At 43.2% G+C, this 22,485-nt stretch overlaps 3 protein-coding genes across 8 annotated transcripts in view; 2 read left to right on the forward strand and 1 right to left on the reverse strand.

The window, feature by feature from the left end:
* SPAST (spastin) overlaps positions 1 to 2,729 on the reverse strand; it is a 47,366-nt gene extending 44,637 nt beyond the window's left edge. Inside the window, exon 1 of one of the 2 annotated variants that reach the window (XM_081100821.1) lies at positions 2,016 to 2,729. In XM_081100821.1, the coding sequence (XP_080956947.1) occupies positions 2,016 to 2,424 (409 nt within the window). In that variant the 5' untranslated portion in view covers positions 2,425 to 2,729. The remainder of the gene's footprint in view (positions 1 to 2,015) is intronic. The other variant, XM_081100822.1, reaches the window with a different exon arrangement.
* DPY30 (dpy-30 histone methyltransferase complex regulatory subunit) lies at positions 1,882 to 19,721 on the forward strand. 5 transcript variants are annotated; one of them, XR_013996498.1, is made up of 6 exons: positions 9,016 to 9,106; positions 9,206 to 9,278; positions 9,362 to 9,409; positions 13,023 to 13,137; positions 15,136 to 15,278; positions 19,120 to 19,461. XR_013996498.1 is itself a non-coding variant. In XM_081100826.1 (5 exons), the coding sequence occupies exons 2-5, from the start codon at positions 9,243 to 9,245 to the stop codon at positions 19,190 to 19,192; spliced, it is 300 nt and encodes a 99-aa protein (XP_080956952.1). In that variant the 5' UTR covers positions 1,882 to 2,259; positions 9,206 to 9,242; the 3' UTR covers positions 19,193 to 19,461. The 5 variants fall into 5 exon arrangements, 4 of the variants coding, with proteins under 4 accessions (XP_080956952.1, XP_080956951.1, XP_080956950.1 ...); XM_081100826.1 differs by lacking the exons at positions 9,016 to 9,106; positions 13,023 to 13,137 and adding an exon at positions 1,882 to 2,259; XM_081100825.1 differs by lacking the exon at positions 13,023 to 13,137 and having other exon boundaries at positions 8,404 to 9,106.
* A 1,765-nt stretch (positions 19,722 to 21,486) lies between these two features.
* The window catches only part of MEMO1 (mediator of cell motility 1), an 83,798-nt gene continuing 82,799 nt past the window's right edge, over positions 21,487 to 22,485 (forward strand). The window contains exon 1 of the mRNA XM_081100828.1: positions 21,487 to 21,882. Coding sequence (XP_080956954.1) covers positions 21,822 to 21,882 — 61 coding nt within the window. The 5' untranslated portion in view covers positions 21,487 to 21,821. The remainder of the gene's footprint in view (positions 21,883 to 22,485) is intronic.

Raw genomic sequence — 22,485 nt, forward strand, 5'->3', positions numbered from 1 at the left:
ATTTATACTTAAACTATTTAAGATGATTTAAATACAATAGATATATGCATATACATAATACTCAAAGAAAAATCACCAGCATGAAACCCAAGGTCTGAATTCTACTTCTGTCACTTATCCTTCACACAGCAATGATTTCTCTTTAAATCTGAAAGCCCATGATCCTTTCTTTCATACTTAGGTTTTCCTTGACCTCTCCTCTTATCGTATCTCCAACTCCCATCACCCAGCGTTAAGCTAAAATTTCCTTGTGTTTTCTGGCATTCTCCTCCTAAACACAACAACTAATCTACCTTTAAACATATTTCCTCTATTCTACAATATCTTTGACCTACATTACTAAACTTCAGAGGGCCCTGTAAGAATAGGCTACGACAATAAAACAGCGCTTCTCTAGGAAGGATTGAGGTACCCTTCTTCGTCCTCCCCAAGAGATCCTTGGATGTTCCTAAGAGGTGGTAAAGAATGAAGCAGTTAACAAAACACTTCCTTCCACAAATAGCTGGCATTCTTTTCTTAAATGTCTCGCCTTTCTTGAACTCTCTTAACCTTCGCTGTCCTTACACTCCAAAACGATGAATATCTGTCTCTGTCCTTACATCCTACTTCTCACTCTCAGACCCCACACAGGAAATAGGTTTCAACAAAACAGAAATTCTACAACAGTTTCTGGAGTTGGTAGTGGAGCGATAGACTACAAATGAAGTGCATATTGTTTAAAAAAAAAAAGGACAGTTCCCCTGTGTGGCTCAGTGGTTGAGTGTCAACCAATGAACCAGGAGGTCATAGGTTGCAAGGCCCAATCCCCAGTGGGGGGCGTCCAGGGGGCAGTCCAAAGATGATTCTCTCTCACCACTGATGTTTCTATATCTTAATCCCTTTCCCTTCCTCTCTGAAATCAATAATATATATATATATATATATTATATATATATATACATATATATTATATATATATATATATTTTTTTTTTTTACAAAAAGGACAATGCAAGTGAGTACTTAATTGAGGTGTGGTGGAAAAGTGTTCTTAGGTAGTTAGAGGGAAAAGAAGATCTCAGCATTTATTTATCATCTTCCATAAAAAATTTTACATTACCAATTAGCAAAGGTTTGGAATCACTGAGGTTGGAGCCTCAGTCTGTTCATCTGTGAAATGATGACACTAACAGTACCTTCACCTCACAGGGTAACTGAGAGAATTAAACAGATGACACATGCAAAGAGCTAAGAGCACAGTACCTGGCATACAGAAAGACTAACATACATTACCTTAAAATCTTCACGTTTTACTGTAAAATCATATGTATAAGTTATCCTACTCATTCGCTTAACATTTCAATGTAGAAACTTAGAGCTACCCCGGAATACTGACTTAGATAACACTCAATTAACCAGGGGCAAAAGTTTCATGCTAAAATAGAACTTTCCTGAAAAATACTCAGTAGTCATTACATTGATACGGTGACCGTCATTAAACTTTACAAAATGCAAATGCAGCTGTAATCATAGGCAGCTGTTCCTTTCAAAATTAAGTCATTATTTGTTCTCTCTCCTCCCCGCCACCCCCCAGTACTACAGTACTCTGCTTTCATTAAAAGCCTTTTAACAAGTCGCAGCTTCTTCGATGTCAAAGCCTTTTGGAAACCTGGCTCGGAGGAAGCCACACGCTGTTCGCAGCGCTAGAAAGGCTCCGTGTGGTCACTCTAGGACAACTGTCAGCTGTCAGCAGCACGTCTGGATGTCCAACAGGGACTTGGGTCAGGAGAAGGGTAAGAACAGGCAGGTGTCAAACAGAGTCGACAGCTAGGGTGCCCCGAAAAGGGAGAGGTTCTAACTGAGAATCGCGGAGGACGCAGGTCTGCCTGCGGGGAGCAGTCTCGCGCGGAGGGAGGACCAATTCTAAGGGGTGCACCGCCGGCGCCCGCAGGACAGGGCCGCAGGTGTGGCCCTCCGTCGGCGACCCCAAGGCTCTCTCCCCGGCGCCGCCGCCCCTTCCCCCGGCCCTCCCGTTACCTTTCTCGTCCTCGTCGATGCGCAGGGCGACGGAGATGTAGTCGAAGGCCTGTTTGTGGAAGGCTCGGACCAGCTCGGCCTCCGCGCCCGGCACCGGCAGCGGGGGCGAGGCCGAGGCCGGCGCGGTCGGGGAGCTCCTCTTGGCGGCCATGAGGGCGCGAGAGAAGCGCTGGCAGAGCCACGCGAAGAGGAGCCCCAGGTGGAAGGCGACTAAACGCAGCAGCGCGAAGGCGACGAACAGCGGGTAGGAGAAGTAGTACAGGTTCCGCTTATGCGGCGACTCCGGCGGAGGGGCCGGCCTGGGGGCGGGCCGGGCGGGGGCCGGGCAGGGGGGCGGAGGCCTGGGAGGCACCGGGCTGCTGGGGCCGCCGGAGCCTTTCTTCTTCCGTCGTCCGCCCGGAGAATTCATCCACAGCTCCCACTGCCGCCGCCGCCATAACCCGCCTCCCGCACACCGACGGCGACCAAATGACGGCAGCGGCCACTGGGACGGCGAGGGCCGCAGAGCCCCGCGCGCCGGCCGGTCCCGGGAGCTCGGCACCTTCGCGCCCCGCCCGCCGGCCCCGCCCCTTGCTTTGCGTGCGGCCAAGAGCACAACCCCTTCTCCCTTCCTGAGGTCGGTGGCTTCTGCCCCTCCCTCTCTCTGTCCTCTCAGGCCGCCTCTAGGAGCTCAGAGCCGCGGCCGCGCGTGCACGCACGCCCGTCTCTTTCTCCGGCGCGCGCGCGCGTACGCCGGCGTCTTTGTTGCCCAGAGCTCCTCGTGCGCGTGTGCGGCGTTCTCCTCTCGGCCCTTTCTCCGTGGAACTACAGTTCCCAACGTGCAGTTCGGCTCTACGTCGTCGTCAAGGGCCGACGCTCGGCCGACTTCGCTGCGCCTGGGAGCTCCTTGGCTGGCGACCTTGTTCCCCGAGTCCCAGAGAAGGACCGCTGAGGTTTGAGGTCGTTCTGCTTGCTCGCAGGGCTCCTTCCTCCGAGTGTTATCGTTTTAATGATTTCTTCCAGTATTGTCTCGAAGGATGATTAATCTGAGTCCCGTCTCAGAAGCAGTGGGTACCAATCTGGGAATTACCTGAAAGGGAAACAATTGTAGAGACCAAAATGAAAATATTAGCTCAATGGGATGAAGTCAACGATTCCAGAGGTTTAACTAAATTAATACGTGTTTAGATGAAGAATTAATTTATTTTAGTTAAGGGAGTTCTTAAGTTTTGCACAGTAATTGTCCCATAGTTTACCGAGGAATCCACACTGCTACTCCCCCCTCCCCCTTTTTAATCTACTCGCCGAACCCTCCTTTGGGGATCTACCTGCTCACCTCTGCTGCCTGTATTCTAATGAACTGCAAGCATAAAACCCCACCTCCCAGATCACAGAGATGGAAATGCTAGGTCAGCCAGTTATACTCTCCTAGGAATCTTGGATGGAGACCCACTAGCATAGAAGGCAGAAGGAACTGAGTAAGAGCTGGTCTCTCAGTTCATGTCACTGAGAGCCCCAGAGATGCCAGGTTCCTCAACTGGTCACTTGATGATGTAACCTAGCCAATAGACTATTCAATCTGTTTCTCTATTTCTGTTCCTCTCTCTATCTCTCAATATATTTTTATTGACTTCAGAGAAGAAGGGACAGGGAGAGAGAGAAACATCAATGATGAGAGAGTCCCATTGACTGGCTGCCTTCTGCACACCCCACAATGGGGATTGAGCCTGTGCCCTGAACGGGAATCAAACTGTGACCACCTCGTTCTTAGATCAACACTCAGCCACTGAGCCATGCCGGCTGGGCACCACCATGGGTTCTGAGTCCAAACACAAAGATGAGACCTGGTGTAGTCTTACACATTTTGGCTAGTTTTTCCTGGAATTTCTGTCTTGGGCACTATTGCCTTCCGGGGTGAAGGACATCAACGACCATTGGTTCCGGCTGAAGTAGTCTGCTGGTCATGGACTTCCTGCTCTGGATTGTTACTGTGCCATTCACGGTAAAGATTGATCCTCAAGCAGCCAGAGAGGAAAAGAGACCCACTCTTCTCTGGCCAATCATATAAACTCAAACTGGTATTCATCTTCTTGATTAATCCTTCCCTTATCATCTCCAGCAGACACTATCCTATTTTTTCCCTTTTTATTGAATTTATTAGGAAGGAATTTGAGGCTCTAAAAGTCTGTTACTGCCCAACATAACATATTAATGACACACACTACTTCAGGGTCTTAAGAGAAAAACCTAGGCTTCCAGAGAAAACAATTTCATGTAGTCTGTTTATATCTTATTATGATAAATATATTTTTAGCCCCTGAAGGATGAGTTATTTTTCATTCCTGGTCATACAGGTGTTGAGTTTCCAGCCTCTGGCTTCCCATTTGCTAACTCTCTGCTAGTTGTGCTTAATATTGACTGCTTTTCTGTACCTTGGCCATTATTTTTTTTTTTGGTATGGTAAAAGTACGTATTAGAGTCAGAAAGACTGCCCAGCCAGTGTTGCTCAATGGTTGACCATTGACCCATGAACCAGGAGGTCATGATTTGATTCCCAGTCAGGGAATATGCCTGGGTTGTAGGCTTGATCCCCAGTGCGGGGCATGCAGGAGACAGCCAATCAGTGATTCTCTGTCATCATTGATGTTTCTATTTCTCCTCCCTTCCTCTCTCTTATATCAATAAAAACCTTTTTTTCTTTATTGATTAAGGTTTTACATATGTGTCCTTATCCCCTCATTACCTCCCTACCCCCCCGACTTGTGCCCTCACCCCCCTGGTGTCTGTGTCCATTGGTTAGGCTCATATGCATGCATATGAGAAGTTCTTTTTAATATATTTTTATTGATTTTTTTACAGAGAGGAAGGGAGAGAGAGAGAGAGCCAGAAACATCGATGAGAGAGAATCATCGATCATCTGCCTCCTGCACATCTCCCACTGGGGATATGCCCGCAACCCAGGTACATGCCCCTGACCGGAATCGAACCCGGGACCTCTCAGTCCGCAGGCCAACGCTCTATCCACTGAGCCAAACCGGTTTCGGCATGCATACAAGTTCTTTGGTTGAACTCTCCCCCGACCCCCACCCTCCCCTACCTTCCCTCTGAGGTTTGAAGGTCTGATCGATGCTTCTCTATCTCTGGTTCTGTTTTTGTTCATCAGTTTATGTTGTTCATTAAATAAAAACATTTTTTAAAAAAAGAGTCAGGGCTTAGCTGGTTTGGCTCAGTGGATAGAGCATTGGCTTCTGGACTGAAAGGTCTCGGGTTCGATTCTGGTCAGGGGCACGTGCCAAGGTTGTGGGCTCCATCCCCAGTAGGGGTGTGTAGGAGGCAGCCAATCAGTGATTCTCTCTCATCATTGATGTTTCTATCTCTCCCTCTTCCTTCCTCTCTGAAATCAATAAAAATATATGTAAATTAAATAGATAAGTAAAAAATAAAGAGTCAGAAAGACTAGGGTTGGTATTCTGGGCCTGTCACTTATTAGTTGCTCAGAGAGAGACATCAATGGAACAGGTTCTTTAACTAGTTAACTCCTTTGTGAAATGGGTAGAATAAAATTAGATTACAAAATGAAAGAATACATCTTAAACCTCCAGCATAATACCCATAACATAAGAGGGCTCAAGAAATTTTGGTTTTGTCTCTTACAACTACAAAGCCATTCCAGAATTCAGACTCTACTGGGATCTCTATTTTTAGTAATTTCAGTCCACATTTTCTGCCACTTGGAATTGCATCCCAGTCAAACCCATTTTCTTAATTAACATCATCCTAAGTTTGTCTCAAGGACAATAGTGCTTGGATTTTACCCTGGCCTTATAATCTGCCTGGACTGAAGATCCTAACCTTCTCAGCCATTTAACCTACAGTTTGACAGCCTCCCTGTTTTCAGATGGTGAGAACTTGGAGAACACTTAATCTTGAGCGGAATCTGGGCCAGTTTCACCAGAACAAAAAGGAGGAGCAGAGCACTGTGCTAACTAATTCAGGACATTCGGTCACTTTATCACTTTAATCCATTAATCTAATTACAAAGTGACTACCACCAAATAGTTTTTTGGATATTTTAGCTCTTCTTCTCTTCTAAGGCACCCTTTAAACCTTCAGCTTGAAATCTATTGATTGATATCGGCTCAAAATTTAAAAACAAACAACAAAACAGACACTAGTTTGAAATTCTCTAGTTACAGAGGATTTGTTACTGGTGAAAGTATGAATGAGCTCATAGTTTTGAAATAGTAGTAGGTGTAAGAGTAGAAATTGTTACTTAACCTGTTCAACTTGATTTTTAAAGTGATGATTCTGTGGAAGCATAAGCAGAGTCAGTTGATACAGAATTATAAATGAATATCCTAAAATGGCAATCTAGATTATCGGAGGACGTACACTCTAAACAAAGTACTTGGATATAAAATATAATTTTACAGTTCTAAATTTATGGTGGGCATGATTACTCTAGTGCACATGAAAAGCAGAGTAATGGGAATTGTTAGCACAGGGTGAATATTGGAAACATAAAAGGAGTTGTCTGTTTTCAAGCATGGTTTCTATCAGCTGCAGCAGTTTCAGAAAGTTTTCTTTGTCCTTGAGATCCTCCTCCACATCTTGTTGGATAAGCTCAGTTCCTGTATTCTGGTAAGAAAGCCTGAGTTTCTTAAGTTGTCTTCATTACTGTGTCAGTCTATGTTATGTTCACCCTGATCCTCGTAGCTTTGCTTAAATATTTATTCTTTGTGCAACATCACTCTAGATATACCTACTTACATTTTTCTCAATCTCATCTGGACTCCTCCAGAATTTATGCTTCAGCATTTCTCTCAACCTTTTAAAAATTATTTATTTTTCACTTTTAAATATATTTTTATTGACTTCAGAGAGGAAGAGAGAGGGAGAGATAGAAATATCAATGATGGGAGAGCATAATTGACTGGGTACCTTCTGCACATCCCACAGTTGGGATCAAGCCCACAACCAGGGCACATGCCCTGGCCAGGAATTGAACGTCGACCTCCTGGTTCATAGGAGCCACACCATCTTAACCTTTAATAAATCATTATTTACTATTGTCATTTATACATATCACTTATATGTCTGATCTTTGTTGAACAAGAATACAAATGTATGAGGGTAGGCACTGGAATTTTTATATACTCCCTAAGAGTTTAAGATCCCCAAGATCACCTCCAGGTTTGATTTGCTAGGACTTCTTACAGGATTCAGAATATAGTCATACTCACAACTTGATTACAGCAAAAAGATATAAAGTGAAATCAGCCAAGGGAAAAACACACGGGGCAAAATCTGGGGGAAATAAAGCACCAGTTTCTGAGTCTTCTCTCACTGGACTCACACAGGACACACTTAATTCCTCCAGCAATAAGTTCTGACAACACATGTGAAGTGTTGTCAACCAGGGGCACTCATCAGAAACTCAGTGCCTGGGTTTTTGTTGTGGTTGATCATGTAGGCAACCTCTGCCTAAGACTTACCCAAATTCCAGACTCCTAGAAGGAGTATTCAGGTGCTTGGCATAAATCATATTGTTTGCAGAAACAGTTTAGGCATAGTCAGCCACTCATCATGTAGGGAAAGTTTATATCAGTGTAGGGAACTGTTTATTATTCAAATATGAGTTCAGAAGAGCTAAACTATTTGCATAATTTCACATGGCAAACATGTGAAGGAACCATGTTTTAATATTCCCAAATCAGGTGTTTCTCTACCACACATATTGTATTCTTCCTAAATAGGTATTGCCTGTCTAATAGGTTAATGTTTTATAAATGGAATTTGCACCAAGTATGTAAAAAGGAGGTCGAGCAGTAGATTTTCGTTATGATTCTAGAAAGATCCTAGAATTCTAGTTCTAGAATTTCTAATTTCTATCTTCTTAAGACCCCAAGAAAGACTGAAAGTCTTAAAGAATAGAACTTTGGTACCAGTGCTTGCTTTCTGTTTATATTCACTCCTTTTGAAAGTGTATTTATCAACTATAACAAAGGAAGACAAAGATGAATAAGATCTTTGCCTCTGAAGAGCTCACAATCTAATTGTGTTTAACTGTAAAGAAAATATAAGGCAGAGTGAGGTAAATACCATAACAGAAGTACATAATAGAAGCAGATGAGAAGAGTCCAGAGCAGTTTGATACAAGTCAAAAGAAGAGTTAAATGATGTTGTCATTCTTTTAATATACTGTTCTCTAGACAGTACATATTGAAAGTTGCATATTGCTAATCTTGATACAAACGTAAGGTAGCATTAACACGGCATATTCATAGATTTAAGGACTCGAATAAAAGCTTACTACACTGCTGCTTCGTTTGGCTTTAGACTCGCAGTGGTTCTCAACCTTCCTGATGCCACGACCCTTTAATACAGTTCCTCATGTTGTGGTGACCCCCAATTTCATTGTTACAAATTGAACATAAAGCATAGTGATTAATCACAAAACAATATGTAATTATATATGTTTTCCGATGGTCTTAGGCGACCCCTGTGAAAGGGTCGTTGGACCCCCAAAGGGGTCGCGACCCACAGGTTGAGAACCGCTGCTTTAGAGTAAAAAAAAACAAAAACGCTGACATTCTTTCGCAGACTGTTGAGCTTGGGTCTGAGATTTCCTAGGAACTACCCAGCAAGCGGTTTCGGTTCCGCGAGGAAAAGCTCCGGCAGAAGCTTTCTGGCAGCACCGAGGGCTGGCCAGGCCGAGCCCCTGCCCGCGGGGCTGGTGGGTGGGTCTGCAGGTGGGGCGGCCGGGCAGGCTGCGCCCGGAGGCCAGACCTTGCCCAGGACACTCGGAGCGCAAGGTAGACCCGGGAGCGGTAAGGCAGCTTCCTGGCCCCAGGCCCGCTGGGGAGTTCTGCGCAAGCGCGTTAGTCGTGCGACAACCGTCACTTACGGCCGAAACGGTTTGTGCGGGGAGTTGGCGGCGCGCTGCAGCTCTTAGGGACGGACGGCTCGGGCGCGGGTAATCGGCTCCCTTTCCCCCTTTCTCCACTCCTTGTAGGATCTGGGGATCATGGAGCTTCCGGACCTGATGCGGGCGCCCGGTCGTGGACTGCCTCACCCTGCTCCGCTCCCGCTCGGGGTGATCCCGCGCCCAGGTGGGGGTGAGGGGCGGGGTCGGGGGCTTGCCTGGACTCCATCCCGGCGTCTCCGCGTTGCGATCTCCTGGGTAACTTGTGCTTGCTCTTGTTTTCCAGGTCTGGAATCCGGGGACTGTGACTCGCAGGGTCCGCCATGGAGCCAGAGCAGATGCTGGAGGGACAGACGCAGGTACCCGGAGGCCCTGGGTTCATGGTGGCGGTGTGCAGCGAGAAAGGGTGGCCGAGGTCTCTGACCTGTGTTTTGTTTTCTAGGTTGCAGAAAATCCTCACTCCGAGTACGGTCTCACAGATAACGTCGAGGTAACTCGCCCAGTTCCTATGCCGTTTCTGTACGTCTCTTAAGAGCTGGGGAAAAAACCCCAAACACCTCGGGATCTGTTTTTACTAGGTTGCTTTGCACAAGGGAAACTTGATCATCACGAAGCAAATACTGTCACATTGTGGGTAGCTTGTTTTATTAGCGGTCCTAACACTTCGTGGTATACAGACGTACAAATTAATTTTTAGCCAAGAGGTTGAACTTGTGAAGAAACATGCATACATTGCTAGTGGAGACTTAGAATCGTTTGGCTATTTATTGGGATATTGCTTTGGAAAAACGGCGCATTAAAATTAAGAAACCCATTGTCTTTATAGCAGGATTGTGTTGGTGTTGTCAGCATTTAACACATGTTGATTTCTTTGCAGAGCTCAGTAGGCAGGTGCCATTGGAAACTATAATACACACAGTAGATACTGTTTTTGCCTTGCATGGTTAAGTCTGAATTCAGAGAGTACATGTGAAAAAAAAAAACAAACATGAAAAAGAAGGTAACTTTTATAGAGTTTTCTATGTAAGTCCTAAGAGGTTGTTGTCTAAAAGTAGAAGTTACTTTGTAAATGAGTAAGTAAGTGCTGGAACAAATGAATTACCAAGAGCTGGGTGGAATTGGTTAGGAAAAGAGAGGCTTCCGTTCCTGTAGGAGATGTGTCCGTTTCACTACGAAAGGAAAGACATTACTGGTGATTAAGTTTGGATAAATGAGGGCAGAAGCATTTCTGAGGAGAATAATAATTGTAACAGCTGCTAATATTTCTTTAGCCCTTTTACTCTGGGCCAGGCACAACCTCAGTCCTATAAGACCCACAAGTTGAGTAACTTGTTAAAGGTTACCAAGAGGTAAGTGGAGAGCTGTGCGTTAAACCTAGGCATGTTGACATTTTAAAAGTACAATTAAATTGTGTTGCTGCCCTAGCCAGTTTGGCTCAGTGGATGGAGCGTCGGCCTGCGGACTCAGGGGTCCCGGGTTCAATTCCGGTCGGGGGCATGTGCCTTGGTTGCGGGCTCGTCCCCAGTGGGGGGGTATGCAGGATGCGGCTGATCGATGTTTCTCTCTCATCGATGTTTCTGACTCTCTGTCCCTCTCCCTTCCTCTCTGTAAAAAAATCAATAAAAAATATATATAAAAAAATAAATAAAATAAATTGTGTTGCTGATCTTGACCAAACTCCTAGAGTTTGCTGGCATGTGGAATGACTACTCTGTGCCTATAAAATTGCTAAGCATTTTTATTGCTTTGATATCAATAGAGAATCTTTTCTTTCTAATGGGTTTTTAGTTGAACTTCTGCTGAATCAGGTGAAGACTCTTTACACCACTTTGTTTTCTAGCTATTTAAGAGACTTTTTAAGGCATCAGTGGGCTTTTCTTGATGGTGCTTGTTTATGATGCTGGAGCCATGTTGCTGTAGAGCAGTGATAACAACATGCTTTTTCCCAAACCCTCAGTCCAGTTTCCATGGTAAAGTGAGAAAAAAAAGTGGAGTGAGTGTTTAATGATGATACATTACTGTATTTGGTGATTGGTCTTCCTGCTTCTATAATTTTAAACTGCTTGTTCTTTTTTTGAACTAATGGTGATGGTAAAATAATTATGTTTGTAATTTTTTTACTTGGCAAAATAGAATTAACCCTATGTTAGTTTCTTCATTTATTGTATTAGTTTATTTCTTTGTTTGCAATATATGAAAGTCTGGAAACCACAATTCTACAGCTGCTGTTGCCGCTTTTTCTCTTATGGTTTTCTTTTTATTGGTTTGTTAAAATTATTTTTAGGTGTTGGCTTTAGGGTTTATAGTATGCAAATTTAACTTACCACAATTAACCTTCAAGTGGTAGTATATATTTTCATTTATAGTATAAGAATTTTACAACAGCAGTCTTTCATTCATTTACTCTCTCCTGGACTTTGTACTATTACTATCATATATTTTACTTCTACATATGTTATAACTTCTACACTTCATTATTTTTATTTTTTCTTTAAAAATTCAGTGATCTTTAGAGAGATTTAAACAGTAAGAAAAAGGAGTATTTCACGTTTACCTGCACATTTACCATTTCTGGGCTCTTCATTAAAAAAATTTTATATATATACATATATATATATATATGTATATATATATATATTATACACACACACACACACATATATATATATATAATTTGTATTGATTTCAGATTTCAGGAGAGGGAGAGAGACATAGAAACATCAATGATGAGAGAGAACCATGGATCTCCCCCCGCCCCCCACCGCCCCAGACATCCTCCTAATCCAACCGGGATGGAATTGTGAGCTCCTGGTTCATAGATTGAAGCTCAACCTCCGAACCACACCATTTGGGCAGCTCTTCATTCTTTTGTGTAGATCCAGACTTCTGTCTGTTATCATTTTCCTTCCACCTGAAGTGTTTCCTTTAACATTTCTTATAGTTCAGGTTTGCTGGTAAGGAATTCTTTAAGTTTCTGAATGTGTGAAAATGTCATTTATTTTTACTTCATTTTTTGAGATATCTTTGCTGGGAGTAGATTTATTCCACTGTCTTCTAGCTGATATTGCTTCTGACAAGAAGTCTGCTATCATTCCTATTTTTGCTCCTTCATACTTAATGCCTTTTTTCTTGGGGCTTTTAAAATTTTATTAACAGGTTTTAAATAATTTGATCATGTTGTTTCTTGGTGTACTTTCAAAATATTTTGTTTCTTTTTTTTTTAATTTTTTGTTTCTTGTGCTTAGGATTTACTGAGTTTTTTGGATCTGTGTATTTAGAGTTTTCATGAAATTTTAAAACAATTCCAGCTATTATTCAAATTATTTTCAAGTATTTTGTTTAACTTGTGCTTTCCTCTATATTCTTGAACACATGGAAGCGATATCTTATAACTTGTTTAATGGCATTGCTTATTTTATCATTTGTATCATTTCTGAGTCTTTTTGTGAGTTGATTTTTCTCCTCATTATGGGTAATATTTTCCTGCTTTGCTGCCTTACAATTTCTTTTTATTAATCCTCATCTGAGGATATATTTATTGATTTTAGAGAGAGAGGAAGGGGGAGAGAGAGAGAGAGAGAAAGAATAACATGGATTGGCTGTCTCCTGCATGTCCCCGGACCAGGGATTGAGCCTGCAACCAGGGCATGTGCCCTGACTGGTACCAGGGATCTAACCGTCACCTCTTGGTTCCATAGTTTGAGCCCACCTGGCAAATTTTTATCGGAAGCTGAGTGTTATGAATTTTACTTTATTGGTATCGGTTATCTTTTTATTCCTTCAAACATTCTTGAACTTTTTCCTAGGACATAGTTACTTGGAAACAATGTGATCTTTTTGAGGTTTGCTCTTTCCTAAGTAACACCAGACCAGCCTTAGTTTAGGCTTCATTTCCTCTTCTTTCATATTCTACCCAGTGCTTCATCTGTTGAGGTTTTGCCAGTCTAGGTCACAGAAACATGAAGTATTCCTGGCTTGTGTGAGTGCTCCTTCCACGCGTTTTTTTCCTTGGCCTCCAGTAGTTTCCTCACACCCATGCTCTGATAGGTACTCACCTTTAGGTGTTTTCCTGTGCAACTTTCTCCTTCCCATGTGAATTCTAGACGGCTTTGTCTCCTTGAATTTTCAACTCTTCTCAACCCAGGGAGACTGTGGGTTCTGCTTTGATTCCCTTTGATTTCCTGTATTGCATCTTACAAGTTCTCCAGGCAGGAAACAGTAAGTTGGGGCAATCATAGGCTCACCTTATTTTTTTCCTTTTTTTCGATCACTATTCTAAACTGTTAACAGTTTATTATTTATGTTTTATAGTAGTTTGGAGATAGTTTTTTTTTTTTAGATCAGCTCAGGATTTTATCTTAACTAAAGTTAAGCATAGAAATTTGGCACATAGTGAAAATTCAGTAAATATTTGATTGATTTAAATGAGAGGACTTGGTTAAGGAGTTTATTATAGTATTTATAGGAATTGGTTAGGCATTGCTGTTTCTTATTGAAGGCATTGGGATGTCATGTAACTGACTAATTTTTGTCGTATATAGGTATTATCTGTTGAAATTTACTGATGGGCACTAAGTAATCTATGGGCAAATAAATAGCTCTTTTACTAGGTATAGGAAAATTTCTTATTAAGTCCTAAAATTACATTGAAAAATCATAAGCAAAAGTAGAATAGCTAGCTGCCTTACAAATTTGTGGGAACTATCTTTGGAAACAGTGGTATATATTATGCAGATATGCGATTAAAGTTTTTTCTCACTTTTTACAAAATAAAATTAAATCTAAATATATTAAATATAGAAAAGTGTTTTTTTGTGGTTGATTCATTTATATTCACTTTGAGTAAGTTTGGAGCAAAAGTTCATTTAAATGGAAGTGCTCTTAATAATGTTTTGTATTTTAGATAGCCATTTATTTGTAAATTTCTAAAATGGTAATTTTTCAAAAGGAGGGAAAATTTTTCACTAAAGTAGTTTTTTAAAAAAAATATATTTTTATTGATTTCAGAGGAGAAGGGAGAGAGAAACATAAGTGATTAGAGAGAATCATTGATTGGCTGCCTCCTGCACGCCCCCTACTGGGGATGGAGCCTGCAACTCAGGCATGTGCGTGCCCTTGACGGGAATGGAACCCGAGACCCTTCTGTCTGCAGGCCGATGCTATCCACTGAGCCAAAACAGCTAGGACTCTAAAGTAGTTTTTGATGCTCTGGATGTCAGATGAATCTATGTGAAAGGCCCCAGATTTGGGGGTTCTTAGGAGTAGAAAGTCTAAATCATTGTTTCCTAAACATTTGAATATCACAATCATCTTTTCCATATTATTCTTTTTCCCTGTTTTTCTTAATTGTTATTTTTTACTTACTATTTTTTTCTTTATTCACTTTAAAAAATCATAGATACATTAAAAAAAAACATAAATGGAAAAGTATTCTCATTGGATAGTGGTAATAAATTTTAGTTGCATTTTGTTGCCAGTAGAAGGCTCTGAGCCTAAAGCCTACTCTCTCTGTGAACAGAGTTAAGCAAGTGTTACAGAAGTGTTAAAGACATATTAGCACCAAACTGAAACTTTGTCCTTGATATTATCTGTGATGAAAGAGTTGAAATAGGACTAGCTTTCTCACTGTGATTCAGTGCTACTTAGTTTCATGTCCAGATTTTTTTTTTTTTTTAATATATTTTATTGAGTTTTTACAGAGAGGAAAGGAGAGAGAGAGTTAGAAACATCGATGAGAGAGAAACATCGATCAGCTGCCTCCTGCACATCTCCCACTGGGGATGTGCCTGCAACCCAGGCACATGCCCCCGACCGGAATCGAACCCAGGACCTTTCAGTCCGCAGGCCGACGCTCTATCCACTGAGCCAAACCGGTTTCGGCAATGTCCAGATTTTTTGAAGCACACTGTACGAAGGTAGCCTCATGAAAAAAGGAGGACTTGTATTTACTTCTAAAAAGGCAGAGGAAAGTGACAAAGAGGTGGATCTGGAGATACGACATTAAAAGAAAGAGATATTATGGTGCTCTCAGAAGAAACTGGAATGAAATTTAGAGATGGGTCTGATTTTATTTTGGCAAAGAGATTTGCAGTTCAATACCAGTTTTTAGTCAATGACTTGCCTTTTCTATTAGTGTCATGTTTCTATTATTTTTTGTTTAGTACTCACAATAATCTGAGTATTTGTAATATTATGCATATTTTTTGGATTCACTAGAGGATAGTAGAAAATGAGAAGATTAATGCAGAAAAGTCATCAAAACAGAAAGTGGATCTACAGTCTTTGCCAACTCGTGCCTACCTGGATCAGACAGTTGTGCCTATCTTATTACAGGGACTTGCTGTGCTTGCAAAGGAAAGGTAAGATAATAGTGTCAGCAGAAGGAGTTATCAGAGAATGACTTTTCTAATTGAAGTATCACTAGTTATGTATAATTTTTTTCCTATAAAAAGAACTTATGCATATTAAAAACATTTTAAAAGTCAGCCATAATTTCAGTTCAGACACTAAGTTTTTTCTACAAGTCTTTGATCATATGCATATTTATAAAGACTTGTAACTATGGTATACATGCAGTTTTATATCTCCTTTTTACTTAATATTATAACAAAGTTTTTTTCATATCTATGCATAGACTTCATGAACTTATAATTTAAGTTGTTCTAGTACTACAATTAACTTAACCATTTTCTCATTGTTGAAAATGTAAGTTCAATTTCCGTTATTATAGATCACCAGGCAGTTTATCTGTTTTTATGCCTCTTTTTCTTCCTTTTTAAATATATTTTATTGATTTTTTTACAGAGAGAAAGGGAGAGGGATAGAGAGTTAGAAACATTGATGAGAGAGAAACATTCACCAGCCGCCTCCTGCACATCTCCTACTGGGGATGTGCCCGCAACCAAGGTATATGCCCTTGACCGGAATTGAACCTGGGACCTTTCAGTCCGCAGGCCAACGCTCTATTCACTGAGCCAAAGGGGTTTGGTGCCTCTTTTGTTTTTATGTAATTACTTTCACATGCTAAATTCCCACGAATTGGTTTGCTAGTTCAAAGGATACAATTTTTTTTATGGTGTTTGATACTTAGTATCATATATATGACCAAAAATGTATTTTTTTGGTGGTGGTGGTGGGGGGTTAATCCTTACCTGAGGATATTTTTCTGTTGATTTTTTTTTCTTTTTTTAGAGTGGGAGGAAGGGGAAGAGACAGAGAGAGATAAACATCTATGTGAGATAGACACATCAATTGGTTGCCTCCCACATCTGCCCCAACCAGGGCAGGGATTGAGCTAGCAACTGAGTTATGTGCCCTTGACTGGAATCGAACATGGGATCCTTTAGTCTGTGGGCTGATGCTCTACCCACTGAGCAAAACTGGCTATGACCAAAAGTTTATTAAAATTGTTTCACTGTTATCATAGCCTTAACAGCATGAGTGTTACAAACATTTTTTGCCAATTTTTAAAAATTGATTTTAGAGAGAGAGGAAGTGAGAGAAGAGAGAGAGAGAGAGAGAATGAAAGAAAGAAATTGATTTGTTGTTCCACTTATGTATTCATTGGTTGCTTTTTTTTAAAATATATTTTATTGATTTTTCAGAGAGGAAAGGAGAGGGATAGAGAGTTAGAAATACTGATGAGAGAGAAACATCGATCAGCTGCCTCCTGCACACCTCCTACTGGGGATGTGCCTGCAACCAAGGTACATGCCCTTGGCCAGAATCGAACCTGGTACCTTTCAGTCCGCAGGCCGACGCTGTATCCACTGAGCCAAACCGGTTAGGGCTCATTGGTTGCTTCTTGTATGTACCCTGACTGGGGATCAAACCAGCAACCTTGGTGTATCAGGACGATATCTAACCAGCTGAGCTACCTGGCCAGGGGTTGCCAAATTGTTTTAACTTCTTTATTAAGAAGATAATTTTTCTTATTTTTTTTGGTACAGGTTTTACCCCAGTAATTCTACCTAAATTATTTTTACGTAAGCAAATCCCATAAAAAATATTTTTTTTAAGTTACATTAGTCATCATTTATTTGGTGCAGATTATGTTTTATTCAAAGAATAATAATGAATACTAGCCCTAGCTGGTCTCACATCGATGTTTCTCTTTCTCTGTCTCTCCCCCTCCCCTTCCACACTCTCTAAAAATCAATTGAAAAAATATCCTTGGGTGACTATTAACAACAACCAAAATGAATACTGGCAAACTGATATAATTTTCTTAAAAATATATTTTATTGATTTTTTACAGAGAGGAAGGGAGAGGGATAGAGAGTTAGAAACATCCGTGAGAGAGAAACATCTATCAGCTGCCTCCTGCACACCCCCTACTGGGGATGTGCCCGCAACCAAGATACATGCCCTTAACTAGAATCGAACCTGGGACCCATCAGTCTGCAGGCCGCCGCTCTATCCAATGAGCCAAACCAGTTAGGGCCAAACTGATATAATCTGATAAGGAACTTGATGTTTTCTTATCAAGAGAGCTCATCATTGATGTTTCTCTCTCTCTCTCCCCCTCTCTCCCTCCCCCCCTTCCTCTCTGAAATCAATAACAATATATTGAAGAAGAAAAAAAAAGATGAGAGACTCATTGATCAGCTGCTTCCTGCACACCCCTGCAATCCGGGCATGTACCCTGACTGGGAATTGAACAGTGATCTCCTGGTTCATGGGTTGACGCTCAACCACTGAGCCACTCCAGCTGGGCATGTTTATATAAATTATATAGTGAACATTAAATATTTGCTTTAGATTGTTACATTTATAAAATATGATCTTTTATTTTTTAAAACATCTTAATATTTTTATTGACTTCAGCGAGAAAGGGAGAGGGAGAGAGAGATAGAAACATCAGTGATGAGAGAGAATCATTGATCGGCTGCCTCCTGCATGCCACCCACTTGGGATTGAGCCTGCAACCCAGGCATGTGCCCTTGACCGGATTTGAGCCTGGGACCCTTCAGTCCACAGGCTGACGCTCTATCCACTGAGCCAAACTGGCTAGGGCATATATGATTTATTTTTGGCTCTCTACTGACAGTTGAAGTATGGACATCTTTTTTTTTTTCTTTCTCTAAAAAATAATTAGAAGTTCTAAATATTTATAAGCTAGAAGAAAAAATTTGAAGCAGTCCTAAGTAATATGCTATTAGTAAATACAATTTTTAAGTAAGAAGTCTGGCAAATTGATTTATCAAATTAATCTTGAAAAATGTTGTCTATGTCTAGCTAGTTAAAAGATAGTTTAAAGTGCTAAGGGAATATTTTGAGATCATTATTAAATATTCTCAGCATGCCTTTTGCTAGTAGGGTTTAAATAGGTGTTTACCCCATTTTCATCTTTGGACTTGTTTTCTCAGCAAGAATTATTTATATAAAAGTGATAAATGTGAAATAATACCCATTAACTTTAAAATATGTTTAACTTATCAGGTGTGTTGTATGGTGGCAGTATTAGAACTATTATTGATTTAAATTATTTTAAGAAAAATAGAAATTGCTTTTTAAAAAGAAACAAAACTTGTTCAAATGAATACTACTTCCTTTGATTAATCACTGAGAGAGTGCACCTACCTGTCTTGGTGATGCTACAGCCATTTTCTTATGTAGTTTTTGTATTCTTGTTGAAGGTTAGTATTCATACAGAAAATTAAGAATATCATAAGTGTACTGCTTGCTGAATTTTCTGACACTAAGCATAATTATGTAACCTGCATTCAGATCAAGAAAGGGAACACTGCTGGCACTCCAGCAGTCTCCCTTGTGTCCCCTCAAGTCATTATTCCCCTGGGATAGTTATCATCCCATTGCGAGTACATTTTCCAAAATTGTGTTTTAGAATTGAGTTCATAAGTAGATTTCAGCTGTACAAAAATTTCAATTTCTTTAAACTACATTGTTGACTAATCTGCTTCCCTGTCTCATTTACTATACAGGATGTCCCCCCAAAATGTATACACACTTTGAATAATTATTAATTCCGATGGGTTAAACCAGAACAGGAAGAAACATCAATTGAGCTATCAAAAAAGTATGTATACATTTTTTGGGGACACCCTGTATTTACTACAAATGGCCTTTGAGTAAAGAAAGCTAAAATTTAAAAGATGTATTTTTATTATGGAACAATTTATTTCAATGAACACATCTAGAATACAAATTTCTAAATTTTGGATTTCTTTTCCTTTACAGACCACCAAATCCCATTGAATTTCTAGCATCATATCTTTTAAAAAACAAGGCACAGTTTGAAGATCGAAACTGATTGGGAAGAACAGAAAAATTTGCTTTCTACTATAGATTTACATGATTAAGAGGCAGCTTTAATTGCCATGATTTCCCCCCACCCCTTTTTGGAAGTATAAGAACCTTCAGGACAACAACTTGTTCTTGGAGTTGCAGAAGAAAACATATTTCCCTTATTTTGATTTAATCACCATACTTATATTTAAAGAGTGTATTATGTGCAATTTTTTCTCAGATTGTCTTTAACTTTGTTTTTAAAATGACCTTCAAAATAAACTGTTAAATGTCATTACTGTAACGTAGTTTTTGTTCTATATGCTAAATAATTTACGTGGTTCCATAACTTTTATGACATTTTTTTTTATCGTAGAATGCTGCAGTTTTTTACACCAGCATGAAAATACATCAGAATCTAATATAATATTAAAAAACTCAGTTTTTTTCTGCATTTTCCCTGTACCTCATGGAGTGTGGAATCTGGGTATCTATACAGTTTTCAACAACTATAATAGATGATTCTAATGCACAATAAAGTTGGGTTACTGGTATAAGTACTGCAGAGGGTGTATAATATCCTCCCTTGCTATCAACCTTTATGGTAATAATAGCTATCATTGCAATTCTACGTGTCAGTCGCAGTGCTATTTTACTTAAATTATTTCTAATATAGCAGCTCTGCAAAGTAGATATTGTTATTCCCATTTTGCAGATGAGGAAACAGATTTGGAGAGGATAAGTGACTTGCTGAAGACCACACTGGTAAGTGCTTGAATGGGCATTGAACCCACTTTTACCAATATGTTGCTTATAGCTGAGTGAGAAGTATTTGTTCTACTTCATTGCTTCTTTTTACAATAAAAAACCAGCCAGTCCTTTTTTTGGGTAGGGGGCCTGCTCACTTTGACCTGTATGAGAGGAAGGGGGAGGGAAAGATAGAAAAATCTATGTGAGAGTAGAACATCAGTAGGCCTTCTCCTGCACATGCCCAACTGGGGGAATTGAGCCAGAAACCCAGGCATGTGCGCTGACCAGGAATTGAACTGGGATGACACCCAAACAACTGAGCAACACCGCCAGGGCTTCAAAAATTTTATGTGTCAGCCCGTTGTCTGCTTTGAACTATACCAAAGATCTGTTCACTGTGAAATTCTGATGTAACAATGTTACAGTTTTTCACCACAAATCTTTCATTGAAGATACTCAACTTTCTCTGTCTTACCAATTTTGGAATGGTTTACTTCATTACAACACTTACTGGGAAGTCCAAGATACCTTACTTTGCCGTGATTCTTCCATAATTTTAAAGGAATTCTTTGCGATTGACCCTGACATGAAATACTGGGGTTGATAAAAGTCTGGAGGGTTGGAAATAATGTTTGCTGTTTGCCTACTATGCCATGCTCTATGTTTATTAACTCAATCCTGGGGACAGCCGAATATTATCCCCATTTTATAGATGAGGATAACTATACCACACTTTAGCTAGTTAGGGAGTTAAGACACGTACCTACATAAATATAATATGAAACAAGACATGTTTACAGTGTCAAAGCCAAGATTGGCTGGTAAGGGTGGCCCTGTGAAGCAAAAACCAGCGTTTGCAGGACCTCAGGCATCCTCCCGTGTACCTGTACAAATGAACGGCCCAGCGTGGCTAGACTTGTGGCTCTAGTAGTAAACCTCGGGGGTGCGAATTCCTGAGGATTCCTGTGTTTGATGCGGGGAGGGAGGTGCGAGCTGGACTTTGCAGGTGGAAAGCACCATCTGGCTACCCCCGGTGGCGCTCTTTTAAGGAATTGGCGGGGGTGGGGTGGGGGTTTGCCCTGCGGCTGCGTCCGCTCCCGGAGCCCGCCCCTCCCCGCCGCTGCTGCCTCGAAACCCCGGAGAGCGGAGCGCGCACGTTGCGAGTCCCCGGCGGGCCTGGCCGCGGAGCTGGGCATGCTCAGTGGGCAGCACCCGTTAGAGCAGCGAGTAAGGAAGCGCTGGCTCTCCTGCGGTCCGCCCGCCCGGTCCAGGCCCGACCTGGGCTTTGTGTGCGCGGAGCCGCAGCCTCCGCGGCCTCCTCGCGGGGCCGCCTGACCCCAGATGCCGTCTGGCCTGGCCGGTTTCCGCCTTTAACCTCGTCGCGCGGCCGGAGGAGGGGCGGGGCGGGGCCGGCGGCCGGCGGGGCGGGAGGGCCCGGCCCGGGTGGGGGTGGGGGTGGGTGCTGGGAGTCCCGCGGGGGTGGGGGGTGGGGGCGGTGCGGAGTCACGGGGGTGGGGTCACCGCGGTGGCTCCGGGAGGCCAAACGGGAGGTGAGGGGGCCGCGGGGGCGGCGCGGCGAGGACCAGCCCCGGCCGGGCAGCAGCGGCGACTCCGGGGCCGGCCCAGGGCTCTCCGGGCGTCGGTGAGGCCGCCGCGGGCCCCATCTTCCGGCGGTCGCCGGAGTTCGTGCTGATTGTGGCTGCCACCGCCCCGGCTGCCATCTCCTCCTCCCGGGCCGCCGCCGCCTCCTCTTCCTCCTCCTCCTGGGCCGGGCCGATCCCCTCCCCGCCGCCGCCTCCTCCTGGGCTGGGCCCGCGGCGTCTCGTCCCCTCACGGAGCCGCTCCCGCCGCCGCCGCCGCCTCCTCATTCATCCTCGTGCACCATAGGCGGCACAGGCACCAAGATGTCCAACCGAGTGGTCTGCCGGGAAGCCAGCCACGCCGGGAGCTGGTACACAGCCTCAGGTAGGGCCCCGGCCGCCCGCCGCCGCCGCCTGGCCCCGCGCCCGCGGCCGAGGTCGGCGGCCCTGCCCCGCGCGGCGGGAGGGACCGGCGCGGACGGCCTCGGCGCGGACCGCGTGGGCAGGGTGCGGACCCGGCCGGCCTCGCCGCCTCCCCCACCGGGCGCCACCCCGCCGGGAGCCCGCTGGCCGCCCTCGCGCTCACCCCGGAGTTTGGCGAGAGGGAGAGTTGCCCCGGCCGGCCGCGCCGCCCCTCGGGACCGGGCTCGAGGAAGGAACGTGCTCCCGGGGCTCCCGGACCCGAGCTTCCCGTCTCCCCTCGGCTCCCGGGAGCACGGTGTGCCGGCGCCCCAGCCCCGCTTCCTGCGCCCGGAGCCGGCGACCCTCCGGCCTCCCCGCCGGCGCTCCAGACCCGGGAGCCTCCGTGCGCACCGGTCCGCTCGCCGGCGCGGAGAGGAAGTGTCCCTGCCGCGGCCGCTCAGGGGCAGCCTCCCCTCCGCGCCGGGTGCTCCGCCGTCCGGAACGGAGCGCAGGGTGCACTTTCCCACGTCGCCAAACCGGAGAGGCGGCCTCGCGTGAGCTCGGGCGCGGAGCGCTTTGCTGGGGC

Source organism: Myotis nattereri, assembly GCF_964212035.1.
Source record: "Myotis nattereri genome assembly, chromosome: 10".
Taxonomy (NCBI): Eukaryota; Metazoa; Chordata; class Mammalia; order Chiroptera; family Vespertilionidae; genus Myotis; species Myotis nattereri.

Coding starts and splice junctions, on each gene's coding strand:
- DPY30 (XM_081100826.1), top strand. CDS start 9,243: ATGGAGCCAGAGCAGATGCTGGAGGGACAGACGCAG. Junction 9,279..9,361: donor TGCTGGAGGGACAGACGCAG/GTACCCGGAGGC, acceptor TTTGTTTTCTAG/GTTGCAGAAAATCCTCACTC. Junction 15,279..19,119: donor GCTGTGCTTGCAAAGGAAAG/GTAAGATAATAG, acceptor TTTCCTTTACAG/ACCACCAAATCCCATTGAAT.